General features: G+C 54.4%; 1 protein-coding gene and 1 long non-coding RNA gene across 7 annotated transcripts; one reads left to right on the top strand and one right to left on the bottom strand.

Moving 5' to 3' along the window:
- Positions 1 to 10: 10 nt before the first annotated feature.
- PMM2 (phosphomannomutase 2) lies at positions 11 to 20359 on the top strand. Of its 5 annotated transcripts, XM_040973360.1 has the most exons (9): positions 11 to 129; positions 446 to 481; positions 6510 to 6621; positions 8007 to 8083; positions 8727 to 8818; positions 11254 to 11353; positions 11471 to 11546; positions 12691 to 12806; positions 19078 to 20359. In XM_040973360.1, the coding sequence occupies exons 1-9, from the start codon at positions 64 to 66 to the stop codon at positions 19174 to 19176; spliced, it is 774 nt and encodes a 257-aa protein (XP_040829294.1). In that variant the 5' UTR covers positions 11 to 63; the 3' UTR covers positions 19177 to 20359. The 5 variants fall into 5 exon arrangements, with proteins under 5 accessions (XP_040829294.1, XP_040829296.1, XP_040829295.1 ...); XM_040973362.1 differs by lacking the exon at positions 446 to 481 and having other exon boundaries at positions 8037 to 8083; XM_040973361.1 differs by lacking the exon at positions 446 to 481.
- Positions 8531 to 9880, bottom strand: LOC121151685. 2 transcript variants are annotated; one of them, XR_005883197.1, is made up of 3 exons: positions 9701 to 9880; positions 8892 to 9174; positions 8531 to 8722 (listed from the first exon to the last, which is right to left on the bottom strand). It is a non-coding gene; the product is annotated as an uncharacterized LOC121151685 (long non-coding RNA). The 2 variants fall into 2 exon arrangements; XR_005883196.1 differs by having other exon boundaries at positions 8531 to 9174.
- Positions 20360 to 21503: the final 1144 nt, after the last annotated feature.

The following is a 21503-nucleotide window of genomic DNA, read 5'->3' as shown; positions in this document are numbered from 1 at the left end:
AAGTTCCGGGTCGAGTTCCGGGTGCCAGCGAGTCCTCCGCGGTGCTGAAGGGAGCCAGGGAACATGGGTGCCCCGGGACCTGCTCTTTGCCTCTTCGACGTGGATGGGACCCTGACGGCTCCGCGGCAGGTAGGCGGCGCCCAGGGCTGCGGGCTCCCAGACGGGACGAGCTGCCGCCCGGGGTGGGTGCTGAGGTGGAACCGAGGACCGCCTTCCCGCGTAGGGGGCTGAGTCCGACGCTGAGTGCCCGGGAGGTGGGAGACGGAAGTCTGAAACAAGCGGCTCCGGTTGGGACGCAGCTCGTATGGGGTTGCAAAGGGCAGGCCTGGTCTCGGACGCAGCTCCGGGGTCGGGAGTGGGAGGGACTGATGGGGGCGGGCTCCGAACCCCACAGCTCGGGGGGCCGCCGCGCCAGCTGTGTAACCTCAGCCGTCCTGCTTTGCAGCGTGATGCTCTGAGCAGGCGTCTCCTCTGCCGACAGGTGTGTGACCTTGAGCGGGTCGGTTCGCCTCTGAGCCCTGTGCGGTGTGAGGGCGATGAGGGTGCTTTGCCGTGTTGCACGCGGTGGCTCTCACTAGCCACCTGCAGCCACCCCCCACTCCAGTCCCTGCGGCGAACCCGGAGTGATACAGGCTGCTTGGTGAGGGTCTCCGTGGATCCCTGGCAACCTGCTTCCCGCCCCGGGCCTGGATAAATTCCCTGCACAAACGGGTCGTTGGCACTTGGGGCTTGGCCAGCCTGGACTTCTGCCCCACGCCTCCTAGTTACGTGTTAGGGTGGTAGCGGGCGGTGCCTCTCGAAAGTACCAGGTCACAGGCTTGTAGCCTTACAGTGTTTCACCCTTGGAGCCGCAGGGTGAGCCTTCGTAGACAGGGCGTTCAGCTCCCAGTTCCGTGCAGGCTGTTTCTAAGATTCAGCGGTCAGCACACACACCGTGTGGGTTGTGAAAAGCCCATAGCGGTCCTGACCTGGAGCCGGCAGCTACAAAAGGTTGAATGGTAAATGTTTCTGTCTTTGCAGTCTAGCACAAAAACAGCCATGGACCGTATGTCAACACGGAGTGACTGTGGTCCAGTACAGCTTTATTATTTCTGATTACGGGAGCAGACATCTGGGGCAGGTGTCTAGCATAATGGTTAAAACGTCGCAGGTGGCGGGGGATGCTGCCACAGTGTAGTGAGAAAGCTGACACCTGCAGTCCTGGCAGTTGGCTAGTTGGCGTGCTGGCTGCTCCGCCCCTGATCCAGCTCCCTGCTAATGTGCCGGGGAAAGCAGCAGAGGATGGGCCAAGTACTGCCCCGCCTAAGACAGCTGAAGAACCTCCTGGCTGCAGCCTGGCCCAGCCCCTGCTGTTGTGACCATTTGGGAAGTAAACAAATGCAACACCTCTCTGTCTTTCAAATAAACACTCAGAGCTGCAGCCTCCAAGTTGTGGGCCTGCGCTGCTGCCTGCTCACATCCCCCCTGGGGGCACTGGGCTCCCTGCCACCCACACAGGAGACCCTGAGTGAACTGAACGTGGCCCAGCCCTGGCCGGGACAAACATTTGGGGAGTGGAGGGCTGGCAGAGGGAAGTCTCAGTCCCTCTCCCTGTCTCTCAAATGGATCTTTTTCCAGAAAAGAACAAGCAGCTGTTTACTTGGTCCCAGGAGCCATGGAGCTTAGAGTTTACATTTCCAAGTGTCTTTACCTGATATTAGGCCCTCTTAAATTTATTTGCTTGCTCATCTGAGGTGAAATAGTAGTTGTTACCATTTTAAACACCAAGAAACCAAGGTGCAGGAAGAGCGGCCTCGGCAGTTTCACCCAGAGGATGGGACCGAGTGCCTGGGTTCTAAGGCATTGTTGCTTGTCAGTTCTTGCCCAGTCCTAAGATGGGAGCTGACCAGCTGTCCTGGACAATTCTGGAAGGGATGCTTCTTATTCCCAGAAGGCATTGGGCTGCCCATGCCCAAAAGATAAAATAGCCAGCAAACCTGATGCCCAGGAATGTTTCCCTCGAGACCAGTCTTCCCTCTGCTGGTTCAATCCCCAAATGGCTTACAGTGGCCAGGTTTGGGCCAGGCTAAAGCTAGGAGCTAGAAGCTTCTTCCAGGTTTCCCACATTTCTCAGGCATCTCCAGGATGGGAAGTGGGACAGCTGGGACCCGAATGCTGCACATTTGAGATGTTGCTATCCCGGGCAGCGGCTTTACTTACTGCGCCAAAAAAGGCCTGCACTCCCAAAAGGTCTTCAGAAATAGGCGGTTTGAGTTTGGCCAGAGTGTCCCACTCTGATCGACTGCCGTTCCAGGCTGTAATGATTTGGAAGGCAGAGTTAAACACAGGGATCTCCCACCTCCTGCTTCACTGTCCAAATAGTCACAATTTTCTGGGCTGGCCCAGGCCTAACCTAGAAGCCCAGAACGCCACCCAGGTTTCTGCCATATGGGTGTCGAGTCCCCAGTACTTGGGTCACCCTCCAGCTCTCTCACAGATACGTTATGCAAGGAGCTGGGTGGGAAGTGGAGCAGCCAGGACATGTGTGAACTGGTGCCCATGTGGGATCCCAGCATGTGCAAGGTCAGGATTTAGCCACTGAACCATCTTGCCCGGCCTGCCCTAACATACATATGTGTGTGTGTGATATATATATATATTATTGGAAAGTCAGATATTTGAAGAGGAGGAGAGACAGAGTGGAAGATCTTCTGTCTGATGATTCACTCACCAAGTGCCCACAATGGCTGGAGCTGAGCCAGTCTGCAGCCAGGAGCCTGGAGCCAGGTCTCTCACACAGGTACAGGGTCCCAAGGCTTTGGCCCATCCTTAACTGCTTTCCCAAGGCACAAGCAGGGAGCTGGATGGGAACGCTACGGGGCTGCTAGGATTGGAACCAGCGCCCAAATTGGATCCCGGAACGTGCAAGGTGAGGACTTTTGCCGTTAGGCTACCATGCTGGGCCCCTACCCTAACATTTAAAAAAAATATATTGAACTGCAGAAGCTTACATAATGAGAGAAAAATATGGTTTTTTGTTTTTAACATTTTCTTTTAAGGTTTTTTTTTTTTTTAATTGGAAAGGCAGATATACAGAGAGGAGGAGAGAGAGGAAGATCTTCTCTCCGATGATTCACTTCTCAAGTGACCGCAATAGCCAGTGCTGCGCCAATCCAAAGCCAGGAGCCAGGAATCTTCTCCAGGTCTCCCACGCGGGTGCAGAGTCCCATGGCTTTGGACTGTCCTCTGCTGCTTTCCCAGGCCACAAGCAGGGAGCTGGATGGGAAGTGGGGCTGCCAGGATTAGAACCGGCACCCATATGGGATCCCAGCGTGTTCAAGGTGAGGACTTTAGCCACTAGACTACCTTGCCAGAACATTTTTAGCCGCTAGGCCATTCTTGGAACATTTTAGTAAAGATACCCCATGTGTGTAATTAAGTTTAGTAAGAGTAATGAATTATTGAAGACTTTAAAAATTCAGTGCAGACCAGCATTGTGATGCAGTGAGTTAAGCCACCATTAGATACACCAACATCTCATAGAGATTCAAGTCCAAGTTAGTCGACTTCTAATCTAATGATTGTAAAAGTAAATGTTACAATGGTATTACCCACTTTCCTGTAGCCCTTGACCCTTTGTACCAACTAAGTAAGATTGTTGAAAGAAATTTTTTTTTTCAAAAGTTAATGTTGAATCCCAGGCAATAAAAAATTCCCCTGAGGTTAGGTTTATTTATTTGTGCCAAGTTTCACCAAGTTTGGGATTAACCATCTCCAACAGTGTAACAGATCCTGACACACTACACAGGACATAAAATGGTTTCATTTTAAGACCTATTTGTATATGCATATATGCAGATGCATAAATTCACAAATAGCTGGAACAGTACGTGAAAGCAATTGATATGTTGCTTATGTATTTAAAATTCAGTGAAAACAAAATCTAGTAACTGAATCTTTTGAAAAATAAATTTTTTGATGTTTACATGGTTGATTCGGGTGGGAAGGTCAAGGGTTAGAGGAAAGTGGGTGAGACCATTGTTTCCACATTCTTTTTTTCTTCCTGAGGTAAGGGAAGAAGCCTCACCCAGCCTCCCAGCTGCCTTCATACCCGGGGATGGGGGACGGTCACCTGAGGTCATCCCGGGCCCCTGATGTGGGGCGTGTTCTGAGGGTCCTACTCAAGTGATTTTCAGAGTTCAGCAGTTCTGAAATGCTGTCCGTCTCACCACTCCAAGCACGATGAAATCCCTCCTGGATCTATGGCTGACGTAGTCCACCTTAGAGCCTCCATTTGCCCAGATACTCACTGCCAGCACTTGGCTGGGGGAGTTGATCCATTTGCTCTGTCCTCTCACGGTAGCAGGTGTCCTGTACGGGCTCCAATGGCTCCCATGTCCTCTGTGTGCATCCGCTGTGCTGTTCACTGTTCCATCTGAGCCATGAGGAGGCCCAGCTCTGACACTTAAACGGCATGGTCAGACCATGGAACCTGCAGTTCTCCCCATAGTTGGAGTTGTGAGTCCAGCGGTTCAGCTGGGGGTGATCCCAGGTCTAATTCCTGTGTGTGCATGTCAACACAGGGTCTGGCACAGCCCATCATCAGTGTACGCACACTGTGGATCAGTTCTGTCTCCAGTACAAGCTCCTACACAAACTGATGGTGCTGCAGCCCAGCCAGCCCCACTAGCCAGCCCATACTGGTACCAGCGGGTGCCACACTCTGTCTAGCCTGCTCCACCCTCAGCCCTGGTTCTCATGCTCACCAGTAGGAATGGCAACCCGAGAGCGATGCCCAGTTTCCCTGGTGAGCCCACTCCCACTCCCAGATCTTGCACTCTCCAAGTGATTCTGCAGTTCAGCTTGACAGAATTTGCCCCCAGTGCCCGCATGTGCCAGCTGATACTGCAGCAGAGCCCTAGCCATCCTGCACCTCTTGCTTATGTATGCACAGTGGGTATAGTCAGCCCAGCCTGGTTTTACCCTATCCCAGCTCACATGTGCGCCAACAGGTGTTGCAGCCTGGTCTTCCCCTGATCCCAGCTCTCATGGTGACCAGTGGGAGCAATGGCCCAGCAGGGGAGCCCCCACAGCCTCCTTCCTGGGTCCTGTCCTCTCCCCACCCCAGGTCCCACGTGTGCTGGTTGGGTGCTGCCACTCAGTCTGACATGGTCTGCTTCACCTTGGCATTTGCCAGTGGGTGCTATAGCCTGACCAGCACAGCCAGCCCCCACTGTGAACTGGCTGGTATTGCCACCCAACCTGGCTTGTGCCGCACCCCATTCTAGTTCTCAGATCTGCCAGCAGGTGATATGAAGTGGCCACAATGGCCAGAACTGAGACAATCTGAAGCCAGGAGCCAGGTGCTTCTTCTAGGTCTCCCATGCGGGTGCAGGGTCCCCAGGGCTTGGGCTGTCCTTTCCTAGGCCACAGCAGGGACCTGGATGGGAAACATGGCCTCTGGGATACAAACTAGTGCCCATATGGGATCCTGTCGCAAGCAAGGTGAGAACTTTAGCCATTAGGCTACCATACCAGGTCCTACCCCCAACTCTTAAGCTAACCAGTGGGACTTGCAGTTCCACAGGGTTATGCCCACATGTCCCCCACAAAATCTACCCCCAGACCTGTTTCTCTAGCATTTTGGTTAGTGCCATGATCCAGCCTAATGTTACCCATCCCCTATTCTGACACACTGGCCGGTCTTGTGATCTAGCGCTGCCAGACATGCCCCCAGCCCTGGCTTTTGTGTGGGCTGGTGTGTGGTAGTCAGCAGTGTTCCATGCTAACTAGCCCAGCTCAGGTCTCCCCTGTGGGCTGGTGCATCGATCTGACCCATAAAGGTCCTCTGGCCTCTCCCCTCCAAACCGCCAGGTCTCAGTCCCCTAGCTTGCCTGCAAGTACAGTGAGCTTGTCATTGGGAGCCCATCAGGAGTCATTCTTCACCTGCAATGCTCTCCTACAGCAGTCCTCCGTCCCCCATATCCCCTTGCTCCCTTCCCTAATCAATCCACAGTCCTAGTGCCCAGGAGCACGTGGTTCTCCAGCCCAGCCTTCGGAAGCCCAGTGGGTGATGTGCTGGTCCAGAGCTTTGCCCTTTCTCCAAGATCCCAAGCTCCTGGCACATGAGCTGTCCTGATGCCTTACTCCCCCCATACGCCCAAGATCCAGACCCGTTGAAGTATCCAGGCCTGATCCAGCAGCACACCATAGCAGTGTGCCGACCTGGGCTCTCCCCTCTTCTCCTCGCCCAGAATCAAGCACATGGAGAAAGCCTGGGTTCCCTCCAACTGCCTAGGGGTGAGCTCCCATATGCCACCGGTGTTATACCCCTAGCCTTCCCCCTACCTAAGCCCCGTGTCCTCAGGCCCCCACGAGCCAGCACCACTCCCCGGCTGGCTCAGTCGCCCTACCCCCACCAGCTTGGCGTGGGAATAGTAGTTGACCTTGGTTTAAGGTTTGCATTACTCTTCTAATCTGTTGATTATTTTTTGGCTCATGAATGTTGTATTTTCTCTTCTTGAATGTAGAAAATTACCAAAGAAATGGATGACTTCCTACAAAAGTTGAGGCAGAAGATCAAAATCGGAGTGGTCGGCGGCTCAGACTTTGAGAAAGTGCAAGAGCAGTTGGGAACTGATGGTAAATAATGCTTGGTTCATTCTCCTTTGGGCCGAGATGAGTTTCTTAGGAAGATGTTGGGACCTGTCAGCAAGGCTCATCGGCAGCCTCAGCCCACACTTCCTGTAGCGCTGGCTTCCCGCATCATTGTTTGTTCTGCCTTTAGCTCTCCTTTGCTGGCAATCATGTAACTACATTCCTAGGTTGCTGACTGAGCGCTTGGTGTCCTTGTCTGCACGTGGTGATCCTGCTGTGTGGCCCCATGGTTTCTGCTGAGGCCCCACTTCCTGTCACCTCACTCAGGCACAGTTGCCACCTGCCACCACTGTTCCCAGCAGCATGAACAGGGAGCAGGATTGGAGGTGGAGCGGCCAGGAGTTGAACTGATACCAGTATGGGATGCTGGCATTGCAGATGGTAGCCTAACCCCACTATGCCACGATGCCTACTCCCCGCCCCAACCACAACCTTTTTCATTTTTTTCCAACTCCCATTGCCCCTGGACTCCTCATGTGTTGGCACCAGCTCCTTTAGAGCAAAGTTCAGCCTTGGCACTGTTGGCATTTGGGGCCAGATACTTGTGTTTATGCTGGCTTCGTGTGCAATGCAGGGTGTTCAGCAGCATCCCTGGTCTGTACCCGCTAGATGCCAGCCACACGCACAGAGTCCTGAAAATCAGAAATGTCTCCAGACACCAGCTGAGAACTGCTCTTGATGTGGAGCATGACAGATCATTGGATCGTGATTACTGGGAGGGTCATTTCTAGTCCCGTGGGCGCGGGGGGGAGGGAGGGCTTAGTTTTCCTTTCCCTTTCCTGACACCGCTTAGAATTACGGGAAAGGCACAGCGGGGCTCTGGCACTGCTGTGTCTCCCTCTGCTGGTGTGTTTAAGCACACACTGTGTGTGGTTTTGTGTCAGCGTACAGCAGCAGATTCCAGCGCTCCCAGCCTAGAGGCCCACTCGTGCCAGGTTCACCTGGCAGGCTGAGTAGCGCATGGCTGTGGGACCCCACCCATCACAGTGATACGGTCAGGGCACACGGCCCGGGAACCTGCATTTGGGAGCTGGCATGGCTGGCCTCTTTTCAGACCGGCAGGCTACAGGCAGTGGCATGAAGTAAACCACTACCAAGTCTCCAGTTGCCAGCCCAGTCATCCTTCAGATCTGACCAGAGGGCCTTGTTGAATTTTCCCACGATCAGACGAGATCGGGCGCGTTCAGGGTGGTGTGGCCGTAGACCCCTTGTTGAATTTCAAGGGGCTTTTCCCACTCTCCCTGTCTGTTAAGACAGAATAGGCTGTTGTCCATGCTGGAGCCGCGTTACTGATGCTCAGTGTTACTTAGGAAATGGAAGCACAGTGTCGGTTCATCGCATTCTAAGTTTTCAGTTGTTTTTGTTTGTAGTGGTGGAAAAGTATGATTACGTGTTTCCAGAAAATGGCTTGGTGGCGTACAAAGATGGGCAGTTCTTGTGCAAACAGGTGGGTTCTCGAGTGTCGGAGAGGCTGGTAAAGTGTGTGCCGAGAGGGTCTCGGGCAGTGAGCGCTGCTGGGAGGCGGAGTGGGCAGCCAGGCAGGCCTGGGAATGACTCTTCCGTCTGTATTCTTTTGAAAATTGGATGTGATTATACATGTTCCAAGTTGATAACTAAATTTTCAAAAATTTTTAAGGACACTTAAATCTAATGTTTCTGTTACGGCAGAGATTAGGGTCGGCTGCCCACCGGCGAGCTTCAGAGGAACTGTGTGGCTGTGTTAGCAGGAGCTCAGCCCCTTCCTACACATGAGAAAGCCCGAGCGAAGCAGATGTGTCCTCAGCATCTGTAGATATTTTAATTGAATAAAAGCAGCAACTATAAACTCTGTGGGTCTTCCAGGAAGCCTTTGAAAGCTAATGAATGTAAAAACCTTGAGTAATGAAGCAGAAAGTGCTTTTGACTAAAGCTTTTCTGATTTGCTGAGTGTTTTCAACCAGAGGAAAATGAGAAGGAAGTGGTCGGGTCGGTCATCGTCTCCCTGTGTCAGTGTGATGACGTTGGATAGTAGTGGCAGAGGGCCTTAGCTGGCTCTTGTGGAATGTCCCCTGCTAAATCCAGTAACTCCAGTGTTTTCTCTCTTTATCTAGAATATACAAGGTCACCTGGGTGAGGCCCTGGTACAGGATTTAATCAACTACTGTCTGAGCTACATTGCAAAAATTAAGCTCCCGAAGAAGCGGTAAGTTTCCTTGCAGCAGAGGCCGCGCTGGAGTGTGGAGGCGTGTCACGGGGGGGAGGGTGCTGGTGCTCACTCAGAGCTGAAGCCGAGCGCTCGGAGGGAGCACCAGGGACTCGTGTGAAGCCGGCAGTCTGGGAGCGATGGTGTAAGTGGTGGCATGTCCGCGTGATGGGAGGTTGTGTGGAGCCGTCAGGGAAGAGGCTGGAAGCGGAAATGGTGACACTGCAGGGGTGTTGGGCCTGTGTCCCTTGTTTGGGTGCCTGGGTTCAGCTCCCAGCTTCCAATTCCATGCTGCTGCACATCTTAGTAGGCAGCAGGTGATGCTGCCTAGGTCGTTGAGGGCCTTCTGGAGTGAGCTACCAAACAGAATATTCCTCTCTTTTCCTCCTCCCTCCCTCTCTCCTTCCCTCCCTCCCCCCTTCTCTCCTTCCCTCCCTCCCCTCTTCTCTCCTTCCCTCCCTCCCCTCTTCTCTCCTTCCCTCTCTCCCCCCTTCTCTCCTTCCCTCCCTCCCCCCTTCTCTCCTTCCCTCCCTCCCCTCTTCTCTCCTTCCCTCCCTCCCCCCTTCTCTCCTTCCCTCCCTCCCCCCTTCTCTCCTTCCCTCCCTCCCCTCTTCTCTCCTTCCCTCCCTCCCCTCTTCTCTCCTTCCCTCCTCCCCCTTCTCTCCTTCCCTCCCTCCCCTCTTCTCTCCTTCCCTCCCTCCCCTCTTCTCTCCTTCCCTCCCTCCCCTCTTCTCTCCTTCCCTCTCTCCCCCCTTCTCTCCTTCCCTCCCTCCCCTCTTCTCTCCTCCCTCCCTCCCCGTTCCTCCCTCTCTCTTTCTCTCTCCCTCTCTGCCTTGCAAATAAATAAATAAAAAGAAGGAAAAAGAGGCCCCAGATCAATACCACCAAAGCTGGAGGCCCCCAGGACAGATCCCAGGCCGAGCCAAATCAGGTGGCTCGGAGTGTCCGGGAGACTGCGGGCCGCCGTCCTCTGGAGTCAGACTCGCATTCTCAGGAGCGTCTGAGCCGAGGGCCGGGGGCAGCCCTGATAACCTGGCTGGCGGGCCCTCTGTCCTGGCCGCGGCCGTGGAAAATAATAGGAATGTACTTAAAAAAAAAAAAAAGAAAAAGGAGGCAGGAAATGGAGCTGTGTGCTAGCAGTGACTGTTGCTTGGTGGGGAGACTTCAGCTGTTTGCTTTCTAATGTTTTTCCTTCTCTTCCCCCTTTGCAATGCTATCCTGTAACATTTCCCAAGCGCTGAATGAATCTCAGGGCCACCTCAGTCCTTTAGAATCCTAAGCACAGGCCTTCCGCTCGGGCTCTGAGCCAGAGTGCAGGAGCCTCCTGGGTGTGCCGCCAGAAGGGAGGAGGGAGGAGAGACCTGGGAGAGACCTGGGCCATGGGCGTGTGAGGTTCTTACCCTGTCCGGTTTGTGATAGAATTTCTCCACAGGGGAAAGCTAACACATGCATGTGGCCCAGCTCAGCTATTTCAGCTTCTTTTTGGGCCAAGCATTAAGTGAAAATAAACAGTTTTCTGAAGCAGAGTGCTCGGGCCTGGCACGATAGCCTAGTGGGTAAATCCTTGCCTTGCACACGTCAGGATCCCATATGGGTGCTGGTTCATGTCCTGGCTGCTCTGCTTCCCATCCAGCTCCCTGCCTGTGGCCTGGGAAAGCAATCGAGGATGGCCCAAAGCCTTGGAACCCTGCACCTGCATGGGAGACCCAGAGGAAGCTCCTGGCTCCTGGCTTTTGGATTGGCTCAGCACTGGCTGTTGTGGTCACTTGGGGAGTGAATCATCAGATGGAAGATCTTCCTCTCTGTCTCTCCTCCTATCTGTATATCTGACTTTGCAATAAAAATGAATAAATCTTTAAAAAAATACTATTTTAAAGATTTTGTTTATTTGATATTGAAAATTACAGAACCAGAAGAAGGGACAGAGAGAGACATTTTCTATCTTCTGGTTCATTCCCCGAGTGACTGTATTGATGAGCTGGTCCAGGCCAGAGCCAGGAGCCTGGAACTCCACATGGGTCTCCCGGGACCTGCGGACTTAAGCCATTCTCTGCTGCTTCTCCAGGCACATCAGCAAGGAGCTGGATTGCAGGTGGAGCAGCTGGGCCTGACACTTAGCCATGCTGCTGTGAGATGCTGGTGTTCTAAGCAGTGACTTAGCCTGCCACATGCCGACCCCTGTGGAAATGTCATGGGTGGGCGCCACACTCCTTTTTCCCTACTTTGAAATCTAGTCTCAGTTGGGACTGACCACAGTTCAAGGCTGCATTGTCTCATGTTGCCTGTGACTGCTGTGTTCATCGCTCAGCTCCAGGAAACATCACCCCGGCCTGCGCTCTGCAGGACACCCAGCTTTTTGGCCTGTCAGCCCATCTTAAGATTTTCCCAAGTAATTCCTGTGTCTCAGGGAACCTTGGTCCCCCTTTTCCTCCCAGAGGTACCTTCATCGAGTTCCGGAATGGCATGCTCAACGTGTCCCCCGTGGGAAGGAGCTGCAGCCAGGAGGAACGCCTCGAGTTCTTTGAACTCGACAAAGTGAGTCTGGTGGAACGTCTGGGGAAATGGCTTAGTTGCGCAGCTTTGTGGCCAGTGTTTAGTGTGCCTCCCCAACTGCAGGGCCACGGACAATTGGTGTTTTCTTGTTTTTCTCAGAAAGAAAACATAAGACAAAAATTTGTAGCAGATCTACGGAAAGAATTTGCAGGAAAAGGCCTCACGTTTTCCATAGGTATTGTATATCCAAATGTCCAAACATTGATCCCCAGTGGCCAGAGCTTGTGGGCTGTTGAGCTATAGACCCTGGGCCGTGTCCCGGTCACGGTGGACAGGAAGGTGAGAGCGGTCCCGCCTGGGGAGGAACGCCAGCCGCTGACTGCACAGCATTTGCCACTATGGGACTCACCTGATCAGGAACTGGCTTCCAGACTGCCGGGTTTGTGCAGCTCCTCAGCCGCAGGCTCTTCCTGCCTGCACTTCTCCCGCGAAGAAGAGAAGCATCCTGGTGACGGAGGAAGAACAAGAAGCCGTCCTCAAGTCTCAGTGTGGGCGAGACCTGCCACGGTGCACCCTGGGAGGCCGAGATGGCGTGTGTGCAGCGCTGGCAGGTTTCTGCAGTGAGGAGATTGGGCAGGCGGTGGCTTTTAATCAGAAAGTCCAAGCCCCAAAAGGAGAAGCAGCTTGTCGAGGTTGACGGAGGGTTTTGATCTAGCCCGGGAAAGCACGCATGTGGACGTTGCTGGCATGTGAGGTCTCAGGCTTGGCTTGGTAGAATGCGCCTGGGAAATCCTGCAGGCAACCTGGCCTGCCCATCCTCACTGAGGAGACCTGACTCCAGGCCCTGTCGCTTTACAAGCTGCAGTAAGTGGGTTGTACACAAATTGAATTTGCAAAGGAATTATGTTTGGTAGAACAGGTGGATTTTAAGCATTCCTGAGCTGTGAGATGGATGTCTTTCTGACGAGGTTTGGAAAGATCTTGTTGCCCGTGAACGCTGCCTGTAAATGCACTTCCATGTACCTTCCCCATTTCCTGCCAGACAGACAGGAGGTGCAGCCTGCCTCGGCGTTTCCCACTGAGCTGCTCCGTGCTCCCCGGGAGCACACTTACCTGGTGGAGCACTCACATGCTAGGACATTTCTCATTCTGGGTTGGTATTCTGGATCTGTTTTCAGACCCAGGTGAAAATTGTGTTGGAAAAGGGCATTACGTAAAATTAATTTTTAGAACCTTTCCTTAAAGTAACTGGTGTAAGTAGCAGCAGACTTGAATGTGAAAAATCCACCTTGGCAATCCGGCTGCGGAAGGAGCACCTTGCAGTATGCTGTCAGTGAGTGTCGCCTTGAGCTTTTGTGTGTTTTCTCCCAACCCTGCAGGGGGCCAGATCAGTTTTGATGTCTTTCCTGACGGATGGGACAAGAGGTACTGCCTGAGACATGTGGAGAACGATGGTTACAAGACCATTTATTTCTTCGGAGACAAAACCATGCCCGTAAGTACAAAACGGGTTTGCCGTGTTCATTGTTCACTCTGGCCTTGAAGGGGGAACGCTGACAGACGGACTGTCCTTCCTGCGCATCCATCTTTTGCCCTCTGGCCTGGTTCCAGCTGAGTGCTGGCCTGTCACAGGGAGGCGTGTGACTAGGTCCACTGCTGCTCCCCTCCCCCCATTTGAAAGTACCTTCTCCTAGGGTTATCTGCCTAAAATTGTGGCTGTGAAGTCTGCTCTTTTTATATTGATAAAAGTTAAAAAACAAATACCGTCCAGAACACCAGTGCTGTGAGCAAACCTTGCTGGCTTTCAGAGCCCTTGCTGGCTTCTCCTGTTGCACTGGAGGCATCTGTGGTAAGCTGAGCCCAGGAGTCCCGAATGACAGCAGGAACAGGGGTTTCTCAGCCCCGACAGTCCTGAGCCATCACTTTCTCCGTCTCCCTCTCTGTCTCTGTGTTCCCCCTCCCCCACCTCCCATCCCCCAGCCAGGAGCAGCCCCTGGTCTGGGAGGAGGGACAAGGTTAGAACTTCCTCACCTGGAAGTAAATCTAAGATGGAACATGAGAGGGTCTAGTGCTGAAGAGCCAGGGCAGAGGAGAGATGCAAGACACTTCCCCGGCACCACCTGAGGCTCTTCCTGGACAGCGCCCCATCACACGGGGTGCTGTGTGTGATGCTGAGGGCTTCCAGCTGTACGACTCCAGCCATCTTCCTTCACGTTCCTCTGCATCCTCCCCTCCCCGCAGCGTTGGCTACCTGCCATCCAGAGCCGAGTTTCAGGCTTTCAGGGCACCCTGGGTAACAGGTCTGTCACAGCCACTGCACGCAGAGCTTCTCCCCCTCCCCACCCCGAGATCCTAGAAGAGAAGCTGGGAGAAAAGCTTCCTGACACTGATCTCAGCAGTGGATTGTTGGACGGGAGCCGGAGGAGCAGTGGACTGCACAGGACTTGAAAACTCACTGAGTATCTCAAGTAGATAACGTGACTGCAGGGTGAGCAGTGGGCTTGAGTAGAGTTCTCCAAAGACGTGACCAGCAAGGGCATGGAGTGAGGCTTAACAGACCTCATTGAACAGGGAAATGAAAGTGCAAATGACAGTGTGAAATGTGCAAAGGTTCCTCAAGAACCTCAGCAGAACGGCCCGAGGCCCTGCAGCCCCTCTACTCCCGGGCCTGGCTGGGGAGTGACTGACTGCAGGCTGTCCCCAGTGACAGGGAGGAAGGGCGGAGGACCACGTGAGTGCTGCCTTTGAAAGAGTCACGATTTGACTTTCTTTTTTTTTTAAGGGAGATTTACTTATCTTATTTATCTATCTATTAAAACTAAAGAAAGAGGGCTCTTCCATCCATTGGTTCACTGCCTAAGTGTCCTCTGTGGCAGAGGCCTGACTGGGATCCTGGAATGCCAGCACGGGTGGCAGGGGCCCACACATGTATCTGCTGCTTTCCCGAGTGCGTTAGCAGGGAGCAGATTGGGAACAGAGCAGCTGGGACTGGAGCCAGTGCTCATGTGGTGTGCCGGCATCGTGGGCAGCAGCGTAACGAAGATGCGATAGTGCTGGCCCCTCTGTCTCACTTTAAGGAAAACAAACAAACTGAAAAGCTAATGAAATTGCAGCCAGGTTCTAAGGAGTGCCTGGAAGCTTTCTCAGTCTCTCCAGCCCAGCCCTTTATGACAGACAAGAGAGCTTTAGGATGCGATACCGGAGTTTCCTGCTTGCCATGTGTGAAGAGTTTCTAGAAGCCTCAGTCTGAGCTTTGCAGAATGGAATGTAGCTCTTGAGCAATCAGAAAATGACTTACTTGCAATTGGAAATTAAAGTATTTTGTTTCATCCATTGCATAACAATGCATTCATTCTATTTTTTAAACTGTTAACCTCTTCTAAAAAATGTATACTGCTTAATGAACATTTTCTCCCCCATTTAATACATGCTCATTGTGGAAAATGAGAAACAGGGATGGGTGTCCGGTCTGGTGGCTGTGGTGCAGCTTGGGGACACCCTCATCCCCTGTTGGGTGACAGGTTCATGTCTCAACTCTGCCCCATTCCAGCTTCCTGCAGGGCCAGTCCTCAGAGGCAGAGGGGCGTGGCTCAAGTACTTGTCCCTGCCACCCCCTCGGGAAGCCTGCGTGGAGTCGCTAGCCCCCAGCTTGGGCCTTGCTCAGCAGAAGCCGCTAAAGGCATTTGGGAGTAAGCAAGGAGGTAGATGTCTGTCAGTTTCTCTGCCTTTCAAATACATTTTTTATGAGGAGAAATTAAACGGTGTGGAGAGAGAGTCCCCTGTGATCGCAGCTCATCACTGACCCCCTCCCTGCCATTTCCTTCTCTCGATCCCAGCAGTGGGATCTTGGCATGTCACTTTGTTTTTTAGCTTTGTTCTCTTACCATTTTGTTTTTCCTGTATTATTGGCTATTCTTTGAAAATAGGTTTTTCGCGTGGGCAGCCGCCCCTTCCCCTGGCAGAGGCTCCTGGCGGGTGGAGAGTTGTGTGCTGTCAGGGTGCTGCAGTGAGCAGTGCTGGCTCCTAGAAAGGGGACTTAACTGTCCCACCAGGTAAACCCTGAAGCATCTTTGTTAGCTCTTGAAGCTCCATGCACACAACAGCCCACGCATTAGCTCTGAATATTAGATGACAGATGTTTAGAAACCAGCTTTCTGTCTTTCGAGGTGAAGCTGATGTTTTGGCCAGCTTTGGAGAGAAGCACCTGAACTCAGAGTTGCTACGGCCTCTGCTCCCCCACAGCATAGCCCTGCGCTGGCAGGACCTGGCGTGACATGAAGGTGCCCTGTGTTTTGAGCAGCTCAGACAGGGTGAACAAAGAACGTGCTGGTACTCGCTTTTCAATCCCAGAAACGCCCTCACCCCTACTTCCCGACAGGCACAACAACCTGTGTTCCTTAAACACTGGCTCAGTTCCTCGGGGGAGCACAGGCCCAACCCCGAGCACTGCAGTGCACAGGGGGAGTGCTGTTGAGGGAGACCCCCGTGGGGGGGGTCAGGTCCCTGCTGGCTAACCTGCTGGCAGGACACCTGCCTCCGACAGCTCAGGAGCCTTAGCCTCTTAGGGATTTCTGAATCATCGTCTGCACGTCTGGTAACTTAACTAGCCACCATTTGGACGTGTGTGAAATGATGCTAAAGGTTGGGGACAGCCTGCCACGCCTCAGGAGGAGCCTGGCAGTATCCTCTGGGGCCTGTCTGAGGGGACAGCTGAGAGCAGGGGCCCCAAGCACTCGGGCCTGCCTTGCTACTTTGCCAGCGGCATTAGCAGGGAGCTGGATCAGAAGTGAGCAGCTGAGACTCAAACGGGTGCCCATTTAAGATGCCAGTGCTGTAGGCAGCAGCTTTACCTGCCACACCACAGCGCCAGCCCCCCTCTTAGATTTTGAAATGTGAGAATGTGATATCGAAAAAGAAATGTTTAGTAGTTTTTCTTATTTCATTTGCTTGGAAGACAGATCTTCCTTCTGCTGATTCACTCCCTGAATTCCTGCAGAAGTCGGAGCTGCCTCAGGTGAAGGCTGGAGCCTGGAACCCCCTCTGGGTCTCCCATGGGCAGCAGGGTCCCACGTATCTCAGTCAGCACCTGCTACCTCCACAGTCACATCAGCAGGAGGGCGAGTGGAGCTGGGGCTGGAATGCCAGGCATCCCAGCATGGATGCCAGTCCAAGAGGCATCTTAGCCCTCAGGCCAGATGCTTAGCCCAAGCTTTATTTAAGAGGCAGAGCTAGAAAAGTTTAAAATGTCATGTTGAGGAAAAGGAGAGAACGAAAGCTTTAAGCACTCGAGTGGGAGGTAGGGCGCCTGGGTCAGGCGGGGTCCTCCTCACCCCGAAGAGCCAGTCAGCCAGGGAGCCGGCATTGGAACCCCCGGTCATTCTCCCACACCCTCAGCACAGGCACCCACTTCCTTCTCGTTTGCATGGGTGACATTTGCTAGTGCCCACGTGCCAAAGAGGAGGCTTTTTGAGTAAGGTTGGCCTAAGCAGGCCTGGAGTGACCTGGTGTCTCAGAGACATTGAGAGGCCAAGATAACCCCGATGTGACCCCGCTGTTCGCCTCCACGGTGACCACACACAAGTCCAGCAGCCCAGTGGGGACACTTCCTCCTTTACAGGAGCTGTGCGCAGATTAAGTGGTCACAAAGTTGGTAACCAAGTCAGGCTGAGGGAAGACTGCGCGATGCGTGCTGGGCGGGGCCCGTCTGTGATGGGGGTGTTTCAGTGTTGGGCTGCCCAGGCCAGTGAGTAAGTCACAGTCACGGTGTGAGCGAAACGTGTCCTGGCTCCAAGTCCCTAGCCAGGCCTTGGGCAGGCCTTGGCCTTCATGACCCTAGACTTGGTATGTCTAGTGTCACAGCCCTGTCAAGACTCCTCAAGTCCAGCATGGCCCGGAACGTGCTGTCTGGACAGACGTGCTGGCACAGAATGCTGAGATGAGGCCTTCCTGCGGAGCTTGGGCTAACGTGAGGAGGTACATCCTGTGCTCCCAGAGCTTCCTTGGGCAGATCGCTGCTGTCTGGAGTTCTGTACAGCAGAAGAGCAGCTCTGGCCCAGCTGAAATGTCCCGGCCTGCCTTCGTCCTGACACCAGAGTCCATGGCCACACTGGCCCCAGATGTGCAGACTTGTCCCCTCTGCCGTCTTGTATTCCTAGGCTGAGCTGGGGCCTTTGTTGTGGGGGCTGCTCAGGAGCACTGTTGCAGCCATGTTTTCTCTGAGTTTGGGGTAGTTGAACCTGCCCAGCCTGAATTCAGTAAGCTTTGGTGCCTGTGCCAACCCAGTGATCGCGGTTCCCAGTTCCCTGCCACCATCCACTAGCTCAGCCTTGGGGTTCCACTTCTTTTAACCTCATACCTATTTCTGTGAGCAAGCTTGACCACACCCACACTGAGTCAGGAGGAAGGAAGCAGGTCTCTTGGGGAGAGAAAGCAAGGGTTGAGGTTGGTGGAGGTTGAGTCGCAAGGCCTCTGACAGCCAGCGGAGCTGGGCCGGCCATAACCAAGGCCCTGGAACCTGACTCCTTGCTGGCCATGTCTGGATTCTCCAGGTCCACTTTATCGGTGTCAGGTGATGCAGTACTCCCCTCTGTCCCACACAGACCCGGCCCCTCCCGACAGCCTCTCCGGGAGGGGGAGACTAGGGTGACGGCTTCCAGCTGTTCCTGTGCACACCCCACCTCCCCTGTTCTCCAGTCCTAGCCCATGAGGTCCCCACAAACAGCTGCGTCTTGCGGGTGGACTGTTGTGACTGAAGTGAGAGCATGGGTTCTCCTGGCTCAGTCGGTTAGGAGGCTGTCAGACTCCTCACTGGGTCACCTGTTCTGATGGGGCTTCAAATTCTGTGCTCGATAGGAAAAATCCATCTTGTCTTCTTGAGGGCTTCCAGAAAGGTCCAGGGTGCCCAGGTGGTACATGGGAGTCAGGGACTCCAGGACAGACCCAGTTGCGTGACCCTGCGTGTGTCCAGGTGCCTTGGACACAGCCCTGGCCCAGGCTGCTGTGCAGCTCTTGCTTTGCTGTCTTGCCCAGGCTTAGCCCTGGAGGCGTCTGGGTAAGCAGTGCATGATCATGCCCTGGGAGGCACTCCTGCTGACCTGGGCTGACGGCTTCCCGGGGGCCCCCTTTGCATCATCGCTGTAACTTCCCACTGGAGACTTCTGAGTGAGGTTTCGCTGTAACCCCACTTCAGAGGCAAGCCTCTGACACCCTGGTCGCTGGCCGACCCAGCACCCAGCCCCGGCTGCCCAGTGCAGACCCTGCTCCTGACCAAAATCCCAGAAATGCAACAGGCCAGCTCCTGCAGCACACCAGCACCTCTATGGGCACCACAGGTGGCCTGGGGCTGCTGTCAGCAGTGACAACAGCCCTGCCCATCAGCAGAGAAAGTTCCATGGACCGTCCTGCTCCCAGTTGCCAGCCCTGCCAGTATCCCCTCGTGATGTTAGGAAAGTTCAGACACAGCTAAAACAAATTGATGGATGGCTGTAAAAAGCCTGTCACTTGCCATGCCTGCTTGCTTTAGAGAAGACAGCCTCCAGTCGTCATGGGAGCATCGTGACTCCGTTCAGAGCGTAATTACATGTTCCAAGCTAAACTGCAGTTCAGGGCAAGGTTATGAACACTCCTGCACTGAAGAGTGTGCTCGGGCTGCTCCTCTCCCCGCAGCCAAGGGAAAGGTGACAGGCAGCAGCCCGCCCCACGACATCTTGGCTCCAGGGCCCGGGACAGAGGTGGTGGAGCTGCATCTGGGCCTTGTTTCTCCACAGGGAGGCAATGACCACGAGATCTTCACAGACCCGAGAACTGTGGGCTACACCGTGACAGCACCTGAGGACACACGCCGGATCTGCCAGGAGCTCTTCTGACATGGACAGGAGGGGGTTCCCAGCCTGCCGGTCACTCACTGCCGGCCGCATCCACCTTTAGCCTGGCTGTCCAGTCGTGCACACAGGGGACGACTGCCTCCACCTCCAAGGGCAAGGAGCTCACTGGAGTGGCTGCAGGAACCATCCCCACAGCAGGCTCTACCGACCCCGACCTTTACCCGAGACCCGCCTGACAAGCTGAGTCACAGCACAAACGGTTATGTCCCGTCAGTCCAGAGGAGCACAGGAAGACCCTCCCTCCTGGACACTGACAGGCGCTCAGGATTGGACCCCTGTGGAGACCCCAGGAAGGAGGGGTGGTGATGGGAAAGGATGTCTGCCCTGAGCAGTCTTAAGCATACTTCCCAAAACAGCTCCCTCCTGAGACTGAACGTGGTTGCGGGTGGATTGAGCCAAATGACTGAATCCCCCCTTCGTGGTCTCCAACCACTTCCTGTTTGTGAGACACACGGCTCAGCACAGCCTGCCTGACGGGGGCCAGGTGGCAGCTGACCCCAAGGAGTTAGCATCTCAGCTGGCCTAGTACTGGGGTTGGTTCTGTGCGTTGCCCTAGGGTTACTTTTCCACAGGCCCTGGTGCAACCGCCCCTTGGTGGCTGGCTGAGCCCTGTGCTGTCAGGAGCCCCCAGAGGCAGGATCAGCACTGCTCTCTCAGGGCCTGGGGCAGTCTGGGTAGTGACGGCCAAGGAGCAGCCTTCCTCCACGGGTGACCTCACAGGCCCTGGCCTGGCCTGACTGCAGGGTGGGCACAGCTGCAGCGGGACCTGGGTGCTCTGCACCCTTCCGTGTGCTACAAGTCCTCTGTGAAGCTAGAATGGATCCAGAACACAGCGCAAGAGTGTTTCCTGAGAACGGTTGTCACTTCGGGCTCTGGCAGTGCTGGGACATCGATCCTGAGATCCGTGGCGTCTGCAGAGTGATGGGCTGGGCTGCATGCAGCTGCTGGAGCACAGGTGAGCCTTGTTCCTGCCAGCCCTCCTGCCCCCCAGTGCTTGGCCTGCGATCAGGCTGGCGAGAGAGAAGCTGCTATGGACCCTGCCCCTTCACCACCCGCTGGCTGGTCTCCGTGAGTCCCAGGATGTGACCATCCGTTGGTGGCCTGTACCCGTTGAACTTGGCAGATACTGTAATGGCCTTTCAAATAGAAATCACAGCACATTAAAGTGGCTCTGGTGTTGGTCCTCCGCCCAGTGACTTCCTCCTGAGCCCCTCGGTAGTGAAGGCGCAGTGGCTTGCCTTGTCAGCTTCTGGGAGGAAACCCCACTCCTCTTCCTTGCCCTGGGATTCCTGTCAGAGTGTGTGTGGTGCTGCAGTCTCTTCCCGGCCCACTGGGTCAGGCCCCGCTATTCCCTCCAAGTTTCCAAACATTCATTGCAACAGCACATGTCCGTAGGGCTGCGTGCCATGTGCCTGATGCCAGTGGGCCTAGCTCACTAAGCCTCCCAATTCCCAGGGGCTGTTTCACACTCTGCAACACCTCCCATTCCCTTAGGATTCCTGCCTCCCCTCTGCTGTCAGAACTTCCCCAGCTGTCGCCTTTCCTTCCGGGTGTTCCCAGCTAACGGCACAGCAGAGCAGCCACTCACTGTCTAAGCTGCCCATGTCCCATGTTGGGGTCAAGTTCTGGCTCCTGCCGGGCTGGCCAATGGAGGTGACACATGTGGCCAAGGTGCTGTGGCCCAGCTGGACTGAATTGCAGACTCCTGACACTCAAACTTGGCCCAGCCCTTGTTGGTGCAGGGATTGAGCCAAGGAAAGCTCTCTGTTCCTCTGCCTCTAAATAAAAGGTTTTTTAAGATTGATTTTTGCGGGCCCAGTGCGGTGGCCCAGTGGCTAAAGTCCTCGCTTTGAATGCGCCAGGATCCCATATAGGTGCCGATTCTAATCCTGGTGGCCCTGCTTCCCATGCAGCTCCCTGCTTGTGGCCTGGGAAAGCAGTTGAGGACGGCCCAAAGCCTTGGGACCCTGCACCCATGGCTTCAGATTGGGGTAACACCGGCCGTTGCGCTCACTTGGGGAGTGAATCATCAGAAGGAAGATCTTCCTGTCTCTCCTCTCCTCTTTGCAATAAAAATAAATAAATCTTTAAAAAAAAAAATTTTTTTTGGCTCTGAAAGGCAGAGTTTGAGAGGTACTCTGTCTGCCGACTCCCTCCCCAAATGGCCACAACAGCCAGAGCTGGGCTGGAACAGGAGCCCAAGGACTTGGGCCTCCTCTGCTGCTTTCCCAGGAGCGTGAGGGAGCTGGCTGGGAAGTGGAGCAGGCGGGGGCTTAGCCCTCTACACTGAGGCACTGGCCCCAGATGGA

The sequence above is a fragment of the Ochotona curzoniae genome, unplaced genomic scaffold, assembly GCF_017591425.1.
Source record: "Ochotona curzoniae isolate NIBS_2020 unplaced genomic scaffold, NIBS_Ocur_1.0 contig_2321, whole genome shotgun sequence".
Lineage (NCBI taxonomy): Eukaryota > Metazoa > Chordata > Mammalia > Lagomorpha > Ochotonidae > Ochotona > Ochotona curzoniae.
Note: the sequence above shows the minus strand (reverse complement) of the source record. Positions and strands in the feature narration are given on the sequence as shown.

What these genes read in the sequence shown, in the direction of transcription:
- PMM2 (XM_040973359.1), top strand. Translation starts at nt 305, where the DNA reads ATGGGGTTGCAAAGGGCAGGCCTGGTCTCGGACGCAGCTCCGGGGTCG. An exon ending in AGAGCAGTTGGGAACTGATG is followed by an intron (nt 6,622 to 8,006) that starts GTAAATAATGCT and finishes TTTTGTTTGTAG; the next exon opens with TGGTGGAAAAGTATGATTAC. An exon ending in GGCAGTTCTTGTGCAAACAG is followed by an intron (nt 8,084 to 8,726) that starts GTGGGTTCTCGA and finishes CTCTTTATCTAG; the next exon opens with AATATACAAGGTCACCTGGG.